This window comes from Scaptodrosophila lebanonensis, unplaced genomic scaffold (assembly GCF_003285725.1).
Source record: "Scaptodrosophila lebanonensis strain 11010-0011.00,11010-0021.00 unplaced genomic scaffold, SlebRS2 tig00001412-arrow-pilon, whole genome shotgun sequence".
In the NCBI taxonomy this organism is placed as follows: domain Eukaryota; kingdom Metazoa; phylum Arthropoda; class Insecta; order Diptera; family Drosophilidae; genus Scaptodrosophila; species Scaptodrosophila lebanonensis.
In genome coordinates, this window is record NW_022060739.1 from 7,286,206 (window position 1) to 7,301,148 (window position 14,943).

Consider the following 14,943-nt stretch of genomic DNA (forward strand, 5'->3'; position numbering starts at 1 on the left):
GTCTTTACAAATATTAGTAGACCTATACTGCGACACTAATTATAAATTGAACCTAAAACAAAACAATGCTAATGCGCATAAAACAATGCCAATTTATGCAATAAATATATATAAATATGGTTGTTTTGTAATCGAATAGCTATTAAGCACTAGCCGAGTCCAAATTAATTCAAATTCCGAACACTTCTCATATGACTAATTAGCAGTATTTTAATTACGAAGTCAGTTCATATTCAAATCAACAAGAACATAAGGAGTCTAATCAAAGATTAACAACCAATTACATACTTGTATGTACATATCCTTTACCCTCCTGCTCATCCATATATTCTTACCCTCGTCTGTAACCTTGCCAACGCCTGTCTATCACTTCCGGCTTGACGCGCCATTCCATGGCTCGTGCTTTGTTTGTCTGCCGCCAGTAATTTCATTTTTACGATTATCAATTTATTGCTAATAATAAATTTATAACCAGACAATACACTCAAAAGCGACAACATCGAAAAAAACTCATTACTATTTGCTAACAATACACGTGCACCCAGTTGGACGTATAGAATTTCAGGCAGCATCGCAGAGCAGCGCTGCCCCAACCTTAACCTCAATCTCCAGCACAGGACTCAGTCCACTGAGCAGCTTGTTGACGGAATCGCCTAAAGCGTTTGATTCGCCGCCTGATGCGTAGAATTATGCGCCTCGCAGCAGTTGGAGTGGTGGCCGGGCGAATTGGATGTGAACTGCAGCAATATAATTAAGTATGTGGTGAGGGCGCCGCTAATCTGAAACAGATACATAAATTATACGCATTACATTGGAGCTGTGAGGGTTGCCAGATGACTGAACAATTAGGGCTTAGGCCATGGTCAGACAGGCAAATAATTTGTCCTTACTCAGACTAAATTCGTTTCGTTTTTCAAATGTAATATAAAGCTAGTTATATTTCAATTTAAAATATAATAAGATTATTCGTAAATGGACTTTCTCTAATAGAAGAAATCTGTTTACTCTGATAAATAAATGTTTATATAAATTTAAAAACATTTTTAACTTTTAATAATCGATTAAAAGCAATTATCGAAAATGCAGCCCTGTTTAGCTTAAGGATTTGATCCCTTTATCAAGTTTCCTTTTATTCTTTGTACTACATTTTATTAAATGTATTAAATTGTATTGTATTATATGTTTTTTCAATGTTTTTTCGCTTTTGGCGGAAATTGTAAAATTGTATTATTGTATTTATATTTATATTGATGAAGATATTCAAATTTATTTGCAATTGTGAATTTGAAGATATCTTAATAGAAGAGCAAATTGAATTGAGGAGTTATAAATAACACTTAATTGTTAAAATTTCAATATTTTGTATTAATTAGGGCTTTTGAAATGACTAATGATCCTTCACCTTCATTCGTTACAATAAAAACGAAGTCATTGAAGCCTGAACTAACTACTATTTTAATAATTCTCAAAGCAGCAATCAGTATATTACAGAATCCACAAATTCGAAAGTAAATCTCCTTCTCTGCCCTCTCCTGACTTCTTTTTCGTGTTTTTACTAATATTTGTTCTCATAATAATTCCTTTTCTCACTCAACTATGTCTACTTTATAATTTTAGTTCTTTAATATCTTAATATTCTCCTTAATATAAGTAGTTGCATTGTTTTAAATAATCGAAAAATGTATTTGATATATCGAATAATAAAAGGGTTTAAGTAATCAATTGCTATAAGGACTCAACACTTACCGTAAAGTACAAGGTGCGATCAATATTGAACAGACCAGCTGCGGTGAAATTGATCTTAAGGTGCATTATCTGCATGGAGAATTGTTGTAGCTTCTCCTTGACCTCGGGACTCTTGGCTTTGTTCAGCAGGGAGTGCACAATGCCACCAGTTTTCTCACTCTTCTTGATGGCCCGATTGCTGCCCTCCACAATCGAGACGATGGCAATCAAATAAAGGATCATTTGGCAAGAGAAGAACGTGACAAACTCGACAGTTTTGAACTTGCTCTCGCGCTTCGATTTGCCCAAAAGGGTCTCCAGCACATAGTAGGCATCGAAGACAATGATGAGGAAAGCAATCGATATGATGGTCAATAGTTGGTAGGTGAAGTACTTGTTAGCCGTGGCAGCAGCCTCGCAAATCAGATGATGAATTTCCATGGACTCTTGAATTATTTCAGCCGGATCTTTGGTTACAATCGTGTACATGGAGAAGGAGTCCAGACATTGCAGGGACCGTTGCTTCTGCACGGCCTTTATGCTGCGCGAGTCCCATTGATTTGCCAGATTCTTCAACACCTGCAAGAGAAGAGCGTATAACGGGGCGTATGAGTAATGTGTGAAAATACAAATTAGTAGTTTCTTCGAAAACGACCTCATTCAGTGCAGTTATATAAATGCACAGCTTGACCATTATACCACCAAAGAGCATTGCCCCAGCACAGACTAGGAAGTGGGCTGAAAAGAAGCTGCTGGCCGCTGGCAGAGATACGGACACTTCGTTGCGCGTGAAAATTTTGGCAAAGCTCACAGTTACGTATACCACTGTTGGGCCCAAGAGCAGTACATTCAATCTATTGATTTTCCATGCTGCATGCGACTGGATAAAGCCTATGCCCACACTTGGAAAAGCCTCCCTCTCCAGATCAGCAAACTGTTCCAACAAGTGCGGAAAGTGCCGCCGCATCAGCAGCGAGCTCAATAGCACGGCGAGCACTCCAAACATGCCATTAAATTTCTGCAAGCCATCCGTAATTCTCGAAACATCGGTTATAAAAAAGTTGGACAATAGCGTGTGCTCATCCATAGTACTATAGATGAAGTTGAATGTGTAGAGGAGCATTCGGATCAGGATGTTCAAGAAGCCAAAAATTGAACCTCGTAGACCACTTTTCGGCCGTGTCGTCACCAAATAGGGCACAATGCCTAGTCCAAAGACTAGCCATAAAGTCAGGCGATAGCACGTATAGACGTCGGACGGACGCGCTAAGCCAACCAGACACTTCGGTAGCCACATGACAATTAATATTTTTCTATGAAAGGTTAGTGTTGCTTGTTTAGTCGCGATTAAGATCCGCTTGTCAAGTGTATTAACCTAATTAAATATTGTGTATTGGCCATGATACGAATATTTATAGCGAAGTAGAAAAACTAGCTAATTATAGCAGAGAATGATGATCTAATAGACCTAACGAGCCTTACACTTGAACACTTTTTTTAATAAATACAAATAAAATATTTTTTACACCAAATAAAAAATTGAAAAAATTTAGCTTTTTCTACAAGTATTTGTTTTCTTACTATATAAATACCCAAATTTTATGCAAATAATCAAAGATTGATTACTGTTTTAGAAAACTACAATAAACAGATGAACGAGAGACGGAAATAGCTTCATGATCTTAAATTATCTTAGGAGTATGGGATGACATGAAGGTGGAATTATTTAACTGGAGGAAAGTCCAATTCTTTCTACGAATTCTCAGTCTACCTTTTTGCAATGACAAGTAAATGTTCAGTAGCTTTTATTACGTTTTAACAATATAATATGTTAATAGCTTAGAGATCGACAAAAGCCCTTCAGCTCTACCTTTCCGTAACCGTTGCTTGCTTGCAAACATAATGGCATATTAAAGCTCACCATGAGTTTTGAAGATAAAATGTCGAATTATAATTTTTCAGAGTATCAGAATTTGGATTTTAGCAGCCACTGAATTGAAAACTAAAATAAAAAATTAGTTATAATTCAGTATTTTAAAAAGTTTTCTTACAACAATGTTGATACTGTCAGGTTTAAATTCTAAAAGCGTTAATCTCTGTTGAAATATTTTTGTTTTAAACCATTTTTAAACTATTTCCAGCATATGTTTTTTGATCAAGTATTATCCGGTAAATATAATGGCATATTAAAGCTCATCGTGAGTTTTGGAGATAAAATGTCAAATAATAATAATAATAAATAATCAAATAATTTTTCAGAGTATCAGAATATGAATTTTGGCAGCCACTGAATTCAAAACTAAAATAAAAAAGTAGTTACAGTGTTCAGTTCAGTATTTTAAAAAGTTTTCTTTCAACAATTTTGATACTTTCGGGCTTAAATTCTAAAAGCGTTAATCTCTCTTGAAATAATTTTGTTTATTTAAACTAAAGCTATCAGCTATTATCAGGTAGTGTTAATTCGAAAGATATTTACAGCACGAATAAAAGTGAATCAAATGGTTTGATAGATTGTTATCAGATATTTAACCTTAATTATCGTAAGTCTCTGAGAGAGAGGATTCGATAAATAAAGTAAGCTATCAAAAAAAGATATTTAACCGATTGATGTGTTTTACATACTCTTCTCTATTTCAAGCGAGCACTAGTGTGAAGAAGCTGCAATAACACAGATCGATTGTTGTTTACCTGCAGCCGGATTAAGAGGTTAAAATGTACCTGCCTTGTTAAGAGCACTGAAGTGCTGCCAGCAGCGCATGAGGAGGGCACAGAAGAGCAGCACAATGCTGAGCAGAAAGAATTGTGGCACAAAGAAGGCGACTGCAGCGGGCATGCCGGGATGAAAGTCATTATTGAGCAGCATGTAGATGCTGCTGAGCAGATAGGCCAACTGAACGGTCAGGATCAGGAACAGCTTGGTGTGTCGCACACGCATGATGTGCGGATAGTTGAAGCATATGCCCAGATCGAGCAAGGAGTTGTCAATCTTTGCCACCAGATCGTAGAGGTGAATGAGTCGCCGGACCCGAAGACAGCTGCACACGAACAGCGTCAACATGCCCGTCATGCCGATGAATTTTTGGAGCGTATCGCCCACTTGCGATATTTCCGATTTGAAGAAATAGCCCACAATCGATTGCTGCCGTATGAGGGCCCAGAGGAAGCAATAGCTGAAAAAAATAAGCTGCAGCAGCGCATTGAGATATCCCAAACGACACAATTGGAATTGTCGCGAACCGTAGGACCCACGTAGCCGAAACGGCGTCAGACCGAGCACATAGGTGAGCAGCAGTAGCGTTTGCTCCGCTCCGTAGGCGTCACGTGGTCGAAATAATTCGCGGCAAAATCGCAACATTGTGAACTGGAACTGTGCGGTCATGTGTGCCGGACTCAGGGGCTTTATAGTCTAGCCTGTAATCAAGTGAAATTATTATTTCATAAAATCGAGCACACGCTTATTAATGGCATCTACACCTTGAACTTTGCGGTGTGCCAACTTTGTTCGGTCTGTTTACACGCGCTGTCATGACCCCTTAATTGAAAGCTGTCACACTTTATAAGCTTCATTTTATGGCTGTTCCCATTTTTATTGTTTGTTTTGCTAACGCCGTTCGTATATGAAATTATAAAGTGTGGACAGCGGTGCAGCCGAGGTGGCTTGGGGAGCGCTTGGCGTCTGACAGGGTAATTAATTTAATTGAAATTGGATGAGAGCTAATAATAAGGTAATTAAATATGCAGCACTCTTCAAAGACGCATGAAAGTATGCTATAGTTTTTTAAATTACTTCATAAAGTCGGGTTTTTCTGCTAGTTGGAGTGATTGAGACGAGTTGGACAAAAAAAATTTCGAATTTGCAGAGAAACTTAGTTGAAGTAATATTTTAGAACCATTTAAGTTGTTTTTATATAAGCTACAAAGCACAATTATTAAGATTTCTTAAGTATTGGGATTTCATTCCAAACATGTCGTTCCAGTAACTTAGTCGGAGCTTAAAATATTAAATGCATACAATTTCAAACCACTTCTCAATCAGCATTCCAATGGCAGACGAGGCAGATTTTTCTTGCTACTCTACTATTTGGAAGACTACGATATTTAGCTATAATTTGTTGCCAACATTTACAGAAATAAATAATAAATTAATGCTGATACTTTTTTTATATTTGCTTATTTATTTTACCACTACTAATTCTACTACTACTATTTGGAAGATTTCGATATTTAGCTATAATTTGTTGCCAGCAATTACAGAAAATAATAATAAATTAATGTTGATACATTTATTTTTAAAATTTACTTATTTATTCCCTTAGATTGGCTATGAATTTGTATACCCTGTACCCGAAGGGTGTAAGACAACTGCTTTGCTTTCATTTTATACACCACAAACATGTATCGATTTCAAAACTACCAATAAATAAAGAACATTGAAAGTAATTATGTAGAAAGGTTCTTTGATGCAATTTTACATAGTTTTAGTATATAAATAAATTGTTAAAGTGAAGACGTTCTTTTCAAACAATTTGTTCTATAAGTTTAATGTAGGTTATTGTTGTACATTACGCTTCTTCCGATTCCCTAACAAGCTACTTCTGTACCTTATAATCAAGTTTTTTCGATATTAAACAGTAGTAGTAATTATATGCAAATATAAATTAAAAATATTTATTGTTCTTTCACATTTGGTCAGACGATGGATTGCCAAATATATTAAACCGTGCTGTCGTTTTTCGCTTTTAAAACAAATCGAATGGCCACACGCAAGACTTCACTACTTGTACAAACTTTATAGACGAATTCATATTAAATGTAAGTAAAACGATGACTCAAGGTTTTAACTGCTTGCTAGCAGTAGTTATTACTGAACACTGTTGTAATATTGTGGGAGCTTATGCATGAAACTACTCGTATAAAGCAATACAAACACATTAACACCATTTTAAAACACTTCTATATAATAAATAAATAACGTTTTTCCCAAAATCCAAAAACTTTTGTTGCTTATAACTTAGTTAGGTTGAGTTAAGTTTGTCAAGTTTTAACTGTAATTCGGAAACTCTGTAAATAATTAAACAGTTTCGCAACGTACCTTATTGACCATAACGAGTCGCATCTCCACCAAATAGGTGAAGCAGGTGAACATGGTAGTTGCCAGCGTGAGGACCGTGTGCTGGGTTATGAAGGTGAAGTGCAGGGCTATCGATGGAGCCATGTCAGCCGAATAGATGACGAAGAAGGTGCCGCATGAGAAGGCGAAATCTACCAAAAAGGTGACCGTGAGGTGGGCGTAGCAGAAACGCAACACCTTGCTGTACATAATCTTGACACCGACACTCTGGAGTTGCATGTCCATGGTGTGGAACTTTTGCAGACACTGCTCCACACGGTGCTTGGGAATGATGGCCGTCAAATAGATGACAGTGACGCCAATGAAGCCGCTCACGATCTGCAGCATATCGCCGAAGTAGGTGATGCGCGAGCGAAAGAAGTAGCTGGCCACAGACTCGCAGCCATTCAGAATGGTCAGGGAATAGCACACACTATAGATGACAATATGCATTATGCCGTTCAGATAACCGAAGCCTGTCTTCTTAACACCCGCAAGGGTGATATAGAAGGAAGTCAGACCATGCAGGAAGGTCACCAGAAAGAGTGGACGAAGACACTCGTGCAGTTGCTTGGCCGAGAGCAGGCGACGCACTCGGCTGCGAAATGGCTGAGGCAGGACGTTCAGTTCCACATCGTCACTCTTATCGGTCATGGCACAATGTACGAGTAGTTGTGTCACAGTCACACGGAAATCGGAAGTCGGTTGTCTGAGGTCGAGAGGAAGGCGTCTGCACCGGTTGAGCTTTGCGCGGCAACTGACTGACGAAGCGCCTGGGCAGCGAAATATTTGCATGGGTCCGACACCACACAGCTCGTTTACATAACTGCTCGGTTGGCTGCGAAGGCGGGTGTGGGGGCGGGGGTGTGTCTGCTTTGTCAACGGTAAATAATTTTCTGCCTGCCTGTTGCTGTGCGTACTTACATATTGGCAGCACACCAGACTATTTAACCAGACAACCATTAGCCTAAACTTTTTCATTTAATGAATGGGTCTTTGTATGTCTCCCCTGAGATGCATATGGAATTTGCCTATCTCTCTCGCCCTCGCCCTCGTCCTCTCTCCTTCTCTTTCTGTTAGTCCATCTTATAATTTACAGTGTAAACAACTAGCTGGTCAGTGACTCCTTGCACTCTAAGGATTCGAATTCGCTCAATGAATGAGTCGCTCGACGAACTCTGAGTCCAATTTCGACTCACACTTGTGCCCCAAAATTTCTGTGCTCTATTTATGACACTGGAATATATTCAGTAAGCCTATTAGTCTTAATTAATTTTATTATTACCGTGAATGAACTCGACTTGGCCAACATGAATTTATGTGCTTTCTTTTTAGGGGGTAAAAAGTAGTGTGTTGTAAACATCAGGTGAGATTTGGTCAGTTGCCCTACAATATGTTGTTGCTTACGCGTAAACGATAATATAATTATATTACTTATTTAGGAATTTTTTAAGCAAGTAGGAATGTTTTGTTTGCTAATTTCCTCGTTGGATAGCAGTCGTAAAGTTTCAGGGTAAAAAAATATACATATCAAAAATGACGTTTATTAAAAAAATATCTGTTGATAAAATATTCGAAATAAAACATTTCCAGAAACATCCCAAACAGGCTTTGAATAACAAAGAGTACTCCAAAGTTCTATGTATAGTTTTCTGTTATAGTAATGCGTGTCTTTTTGAAGAATGTTTCTAGAAAATTGTTCCTTGAAGTTATTCGAATTATTATAAGAATAAAAATGCGCTTTCTATTCGCCTTTATGCAGCTTACAAGCGTTGTCTTTTCGTTAATAAATTAAAGTTACGAATCAGTCTGATATTTATTTCAATGCATTAAAAGCAAAATTCTGGCTAATTTTTGCTCTCAGGATCTTGCTTTTCTTTGTTTATAATAATATTTATATTGAATAGGTGGAAGAATTGTTTTCTTGCCCAAGTTCTAAAGTGTAAATAAGTAAGTCTCTTTGAAAACTCATTAAACTGTAAAACACTTCAGATTATAATCAAATGTTATCTTCAAATTCTGAGTACCACAATATAATAAACATATATGTATGATGGGTTCAACAAAAAAGTAAAACTGTATATAAAAGTTATACATTATTTAATTGAATTGCCTTGATAATCTGAAGCAATCTTCACTCACTTAACAATTGAAAACCTCAACTCATAAAGTACGTACACTCCTCTAATTATTCTAAAAGCGCCTAAATAACTAAAACGCAGCAATAATTATAATTTCCTAATTGCTATTCAGCATTAACTGATTGCTCACAAATCTGTCTCACATCTATGCACAATAACTATATTTCTAAATCAACTTTTGGCATAAAATGCCTTGAGGTCTAGACGAAGAGGAGCAATGTCCTCGATTAGAATAGAGCGACTCGGATAGCGCATCTTCACATAATTATATTAAATGTCAAAACAAGTCAAAAACAATCGCCACGGGCAATAAAACTACAACCACAACAATAGCGATATCAGTCCGAAAATCAAATACACATGTGTTCATTGAATTAACATAAATTATTTTCACGCCTGATTTGTGTGAGTCCCGCAGCCATGAGGCACCACGCAGAGCCAGTGCGTCTGCTGATACAGCAACAACAACAACAACAACACTAGAGGGGGGGGGGTTCACAATGTAAATATTTACACTACACGCACACACACGCACTACTCACCTGATTGATGATACTCAATCGACGCTCGAAACTGAACGCAATCACACAGAACAAACAAATGGCGATGGAGACGACCGTATGTTGGAGGAAGAAGGTCATGCAGACACAGAAGGATGGAGTGACGCCGAGGGAGACGAGCAGCCGGAAGACGCCCACAAAATAGATGCCGAGTATGAAGATTTTGAAGACAATCACGAGTATCGAATAGCGAAAGATGCGTGAGTATTTAACGCGTATACCAATATTATTGAAATTCGTATCCAAGCTATGCAGAATGGTCAGAGTTCCGAGCAATTTGCAACGCTTCACAAAGGCCGATGTGTAGATGACGGCCCCGGCAATTAGTCCATTGAAGATTTGGAGTGTGTCGCCAATGGTGGAGATTTCCGTGCGAAAAAAGTAGCCGACAATTGACTCGCCCTGGCGCAGCGATGAGATGTAGCAGAAGGCGCACAGCACGATATAAACGACGATGTTGAAGACACCGAAAAAGGACATTTTCAAGTAGGCTTCACCCATCTTGCGCTTGCCCACATGGAACGGCGTCAGGCCGTAGAGGAAGGTGAGAAAGAATAGAGGACGCAAAGCCTCGTACACCTGCGTTGAGATAAAATATTTGCGCACACGCGTCAGTGTGGTGGACATTATACTAAAGGCTGAGAGATGCGAACAAAACGCGAACGCGCAGCGCACAACCGTCGATGTGGAAGTGTCAACTTGAACTGCCTGCCTGCCTGCTTGCCTGGCTAGTAAGGACGAGCGGAAGGCGCAAGCGAGCGCCGCGCAAATGCAAAACGAGCCGGCGCCTGAAGAAGACGATGCGCAAAAACGAAACAAACCATCATCATCATCATGATGTTCAATGACTCCCTCACGCCTCCGAGTGTGCAAAGCAAGGGGTGGAACCATTCTCGTAATAGACACAACAGTCTGTCAACCAGTACATAGTCCATGAATGAGTGTGTGTGCGTGTGTGTGGGTATCCTTCTCGCTTGCACTGTCGCTCGCCTTGTCATCGCCTGCTTAGCATAGTCGAACAGGCGCCGGAATTTAATCTAGTAGTGGATGTGTGCATATGCTTGTGTTTGTGTGCCTGTGTGTGTGAGAGAGTGTGGGAACTACCTGGCAATTCATTATCACACCACAAATTTTGACATTTTTGTTGCCGTCACACTCAACTGAGCGGTGCACGGTGCGTATGCGTAATATGTAAAGTTTATGGCACTTTACGGGCCATATGCAGATCACTCCTCCCTTTGTTCCTCCCACGTTTATTATTTGCTAATATCCTCCTTTTTTGAATAGCATGCACGTGCTGTGCCAAACGATATGCAAAATATAGTTTTTAATTGATGGCCTGTCATGTAAGTAAGGTCAGTCAAAAAATAGACACCTTCCTGCTGCTGTTCTAATAATATTAGTCAGAGCAGTTTCCCTTGAGTTGTGAAAAATTAAACACTATTAGTATTCACTGCATTTATGCATATATTTAAGCAATCAAGGATAATGGCCATAGAAACGAGTAGAAATATTTTTAGCACGCATATCTGATTCAATCCTCTTATGTCAAGTGGAAATTTTAGCCACTGACTTGGGAATAAATTTTCAATGCATAGTAGTTTCGAGAAAGCTCTTCATACATGGCCTTTGTCGAGGTGGGTGCAGCAGCTTCGAGGCTTCTTTTCCGAGTATGTGTAAGGTGGAATGTTGAAACAAAGTAACGGAGTAGACGAAACTATTGTGAAATGTGCGCCAGCCAAATATATAAAATACTACAATTTAATGGTTATTTTAATAATACAATTTATTCCAAACACTGAGCTTATTTCGGGAAAACTTATATGTGAATTAGCCAGCAGCAAATAAAATTAGAGCATATACATTTGTATGTAAGCATATGTTCACATTCGTAGATAAATGTGTGTTTGCAACAGAGCTAGCGAAATTTTGATGTTTAATTTTTTTTTGTATTGTTATGTCTTGCAAAATATGAAAGCTGCTTTTTCACTCCACTACCTATAGCTATAAAAGACTTAAAAATTAGCTCGAAATGATTTCGAGGCATCAAGCAAATAAGTATTCTGTAGAATACAAGCAGGTCAACATTATAGTTTAAGGTACTGATATAAAACTATCTTCACACAGTATAACCTATAAGGATACAACATTATTATGAAAAAAGTATTCAACTATTCAAAAGCTGTTAGCAGAACACTGCAACAATCTAACTCAGGCAAACGAAAAAAATAATAATAACAAAAATGTTACAAATGTATATCGGCAAATACAATTGGGGCGTGAAAATTTGCATTTTCGAATTTGATTTGAATATATTTGGACTAATTCCTTATTTCTATTTATTATTCGAAAACTCAAACGAATACAATTCATTTTTCTGCAGGACCCATGAATAATACCAGTTTTATAAGTTTAATCATTTGCTCCAATGGGTTTATGGGTTTCTTTGTATAATTTTGTCAATTTTTGTTTAACTTTATATATATATTTCTCCATTTTGTTTAATTATGTAGAAAAGGCTAAGCTGTCTGCACTCTTTACATTAAAATATCGTAACTTCATTTCTAAGTTCAAATGGTTTTGAAAAAAAGTGAATAAATTGAAATCGAAAATATTTGCTCTGCTTTTAACAATTTCTGTAGCAGCATTGGCGATGAATCTGCAGCTCATTTAACGGCTTCAAATACAAACTATGAGTAAAAGACTCAGAAAATACTTTAATACAGATACTCTCATAATCTTGGCTTTTCAGAAATGAAAAGCAAACCGAGGACTGCAGGTCTTTTCCCATCTGAACGATTCTATGGTTTCTACTGTACTGCTTACCATCTAGATATAGCTATAAGGTAAAGTTTTAGCCATGAAGCTCAGCCTATAGTTCTGTATGATAAGCTAATCCTTAAAGAGATAATATGTATTATTTGGGGAAAACATCACTTCGATTTCTTAAGAGTTTTTCCGTTAAGCTTAAAAGCAGTTTCTAATGATACGCACGTACAATTGAACAAAATGGATATGGAAATTGTCTAAAGTTTAGAAACTGCCGTTCTGAGGCTCTTCATCTGCATCAGCATCTGCTTGTAGATTTGGTTCTTCTTCATTGTTGGCCTCCTTTTCGACAGCTCTTTTTTTGCGGTGGCTGCTTTCTGTGCTTGGGCCCGTTTCCTTGCCAAATTCCTGGTCCCAAACCCTTAGTATTAATGCTGTAGCCTTCTCTGCTCTTAGCTTGGCTGCATTTTCGATTCTTGATTGACGAAAATCCCTCATCTTTATTTTGATTTAATCAAATTTTTAAAAAAAAATTTGCAACGAGCGTTTTTCATAAATTTTTGATCAAAACTGCTATAAGTGAATGAATTTTTCGTTTTAAAAAACAAAATAATCATCATTTGTGGTCAGAAAAAAAAACATAAGTTACAGAAATTATTTAAGATAAACTTTATCATTTTGATATATTTATTTCATCAAATTTGACCCAGACTGGTTAAATAAAACAAAATATTTATATATTCAAATATAAATCTTAATGCAGTATTTGTGATTGAGATTGCCTACAAAACAAAAAAGTTAGTAATTGACGAGATAGCCTACGCGATTTGCTTTTAAGTTTGAAGCGAATTGGAAACAATTTTGAAGTGAATGTGTATCAACAATATTAAAGCTATAAAAACAGGTCTCCCTTCATAATAGAAATGTATGGATAGATCCGTCTATTCTCGATAATGCGACATTATTGCCATTGATAAGTATATACTTGTATATAAAAATAATCTTACTTACTTAATTACTCTACTTATTTCACTCACCTTGTTTATGCGGCCAAATCGTCGTTGTATCGAACGCATTAAGAGACAAAAGAAGCATATGGTTATAGAGATGGCCAGCATCTCGTAGACAATGACAAAGCATAGCTGCCAGGAGGCCCGTACCCTCAACTGTCGAAGGCACACAACGCACGTCACAATCATTGCTCCATCTAGGAATGCCAGCAAGCTCAGCACTACGAGCACATAGCGCAGCATATTCGTATATGCCACCGATTGTTGCAGCTGGTCCAGGCACCGATCGATGCGCACGATCAGCTCACAAGCCTTTTTAAGGTGGCGACGTCTGAAAATTGTCATCATAAAGGTAATAATGGTGGCAGTTAGTCCTCCGATTTCGTGCAGTCGCGTCGTAAACTCGGAAATATATGTGCGCATAAAGTAACCGATCAGGGATTCATTCTGAAGAAATATGTACGTATAGCAGTAGGAGAGCAGCAGCCAATGGGCAATCACATTAACAAATCCAATCCAACAATCGCGCAACGAACGCATCCCATTCGGGTCTCGGGCGACATGGAAGGGCGTGATGCCCAGAAAGTACGCAATACTAATGAGCAGCCGAATGCTGCCATAAAAGTCGGGCGTGCTGAAAAGCCAACACCAAGTACGTTGGAAGAAAAGCGTAGCGATTGAACGACACATTTGGCAGTTGGCGGTGTTTAACGGAAACTGAAACCGTAAGTGGTTAAGTAGCCGCCCTGTTGGCTGCGTGACAAAAAACTAATGGCTGCTATTACAAACTGTTGCATACTTTTGGGCACTTACATAAATGGAACTCGCACAACGGCACAATGGGGCAGTTTAGCAATATGGCTGATCAAAAATAAATAAACACTATTTCAATTAAATAACATAAGAAAGTCTTAAAATATTCTAAGCAAAGAAACATTTTTGTTGCTGGCAATACTGAGAAACCACGTAGCTTGCTGAAAGCATTTTATGGCAAGTATGGTAGCTTACTATATTTATTTAAACATTTTTACCAAGTCTTGCCATTTGCGCGGATTTGATTTGCCTGTCTTTGCCCAGAAACTATGCTGTTCATTAGAGACGATCAATAAGTATGTGTGTCTTAATATAGACTCTCAAGGCAGTTTTCTCAGCCACCAAACCAATTAACAGCGAGTATTTAAAAGTAAATGTGTAGATATGTCATAATAAAGAGAGGCTTTCATTAATTAACTTTTTATGCATGGTCATTTATTTTTAATGTTGCAAGTTAACGAAAATAAATAACAAAAACCCTCTAATGATTTAAAGAACCTTGTTACGAAAGAGAAACTTTAACTTCAATTTCCTATATGACGAAACAATTTAAATAATTTCGAATATGTTGGCCACTGATTGAAGAATAGGCCTTAAAACTAATTAATTTTTCAACAGAAGAATGCTAATTTTTAAGAAAACATCAAACGTCCTAGTTTTTTTTATGATTCAGGGCTATTGTTTAATGTTCGAAATAGACGAAAAAAAAGTGAAATATATTTTCAACATTCTTTTGTGAGCATTGAAATATATTTTCAACATCCTTTTGGGAGCATTGAAATATAGTTCCAACATTATTTTGGGAATAAAAAATG

The 14,943-nt window shown here is 37.5% G+C and overlaps 3 protein-coding genes across 3 annotated transcripts; all 3 read right to left on the reverse strand.

The window, feature by feature from the left end:
• Nucleotides 1-489: 489 nt before the first annotated feature.
• On the reverse strand, nucleotides 490-3,022 carry LOC115631782 (putative gustatory receptor 28b). Its single transcript, XM_030528617.1, has 3 exons — nucleotides 2,381-3,022; nucleotides 1,747-2,304; nucleotides 490-779 (listed from the first exon to the last, which is right to left on the reverse strand). Exons 1-3 carry the CDS (start codon nucleotides 3,020-3,022, stop codon nucleotides 654-656), a joined length of 1,326 nt encoding a protein of 441 aa, XP_030384477.1. The 3' UTR covers nucleotides 490-653.
• A 4,965-nt stretch (nucleotides 3,023-7,987) lies between these two features.
• LOC115631286 (putative gustatory receptor 28b) lies at nucleotides 7,988-10,163 on the reverse strand. The gene is made up of 2 exons (XM_030528000.1): nucleotides 9,519-10,163; nucleotides 7,988-8,059 (listed from the first exon to the last, which is right to left on the reverse strand). Exons 1-2 carry the CDS (start codon nucleotides 10,161-10,163, stop codon nucleotides 7,988-7,990), a joined length of 717 nt encoding a protein of 238 aa, XP_030383860.1.
• Nucleotides 10,164-12,569: 2,406 nt separating this feature from the next.
• On the reverse strand, nucleotides 12,570-14,005 carry LOC115631288. Its single transcript, XM_030528002.1, has 2 exons — nucleotides 13,343-14,005; nucleotides 12,570-12,713 (listed from the first exon to the last, which is right to left on the reverse strand). Exons 1-2 carry the CDS (start codon nucleotides 14,003-14,005, stop codon nucleotides 12,570-12,572), a joined length of 807 nt encoding a protein of 268 aa, XP_030383862.1.
• Between the last annotated feature and the right edge of the window lie 938 nt (nucleotides 14,006-14,943).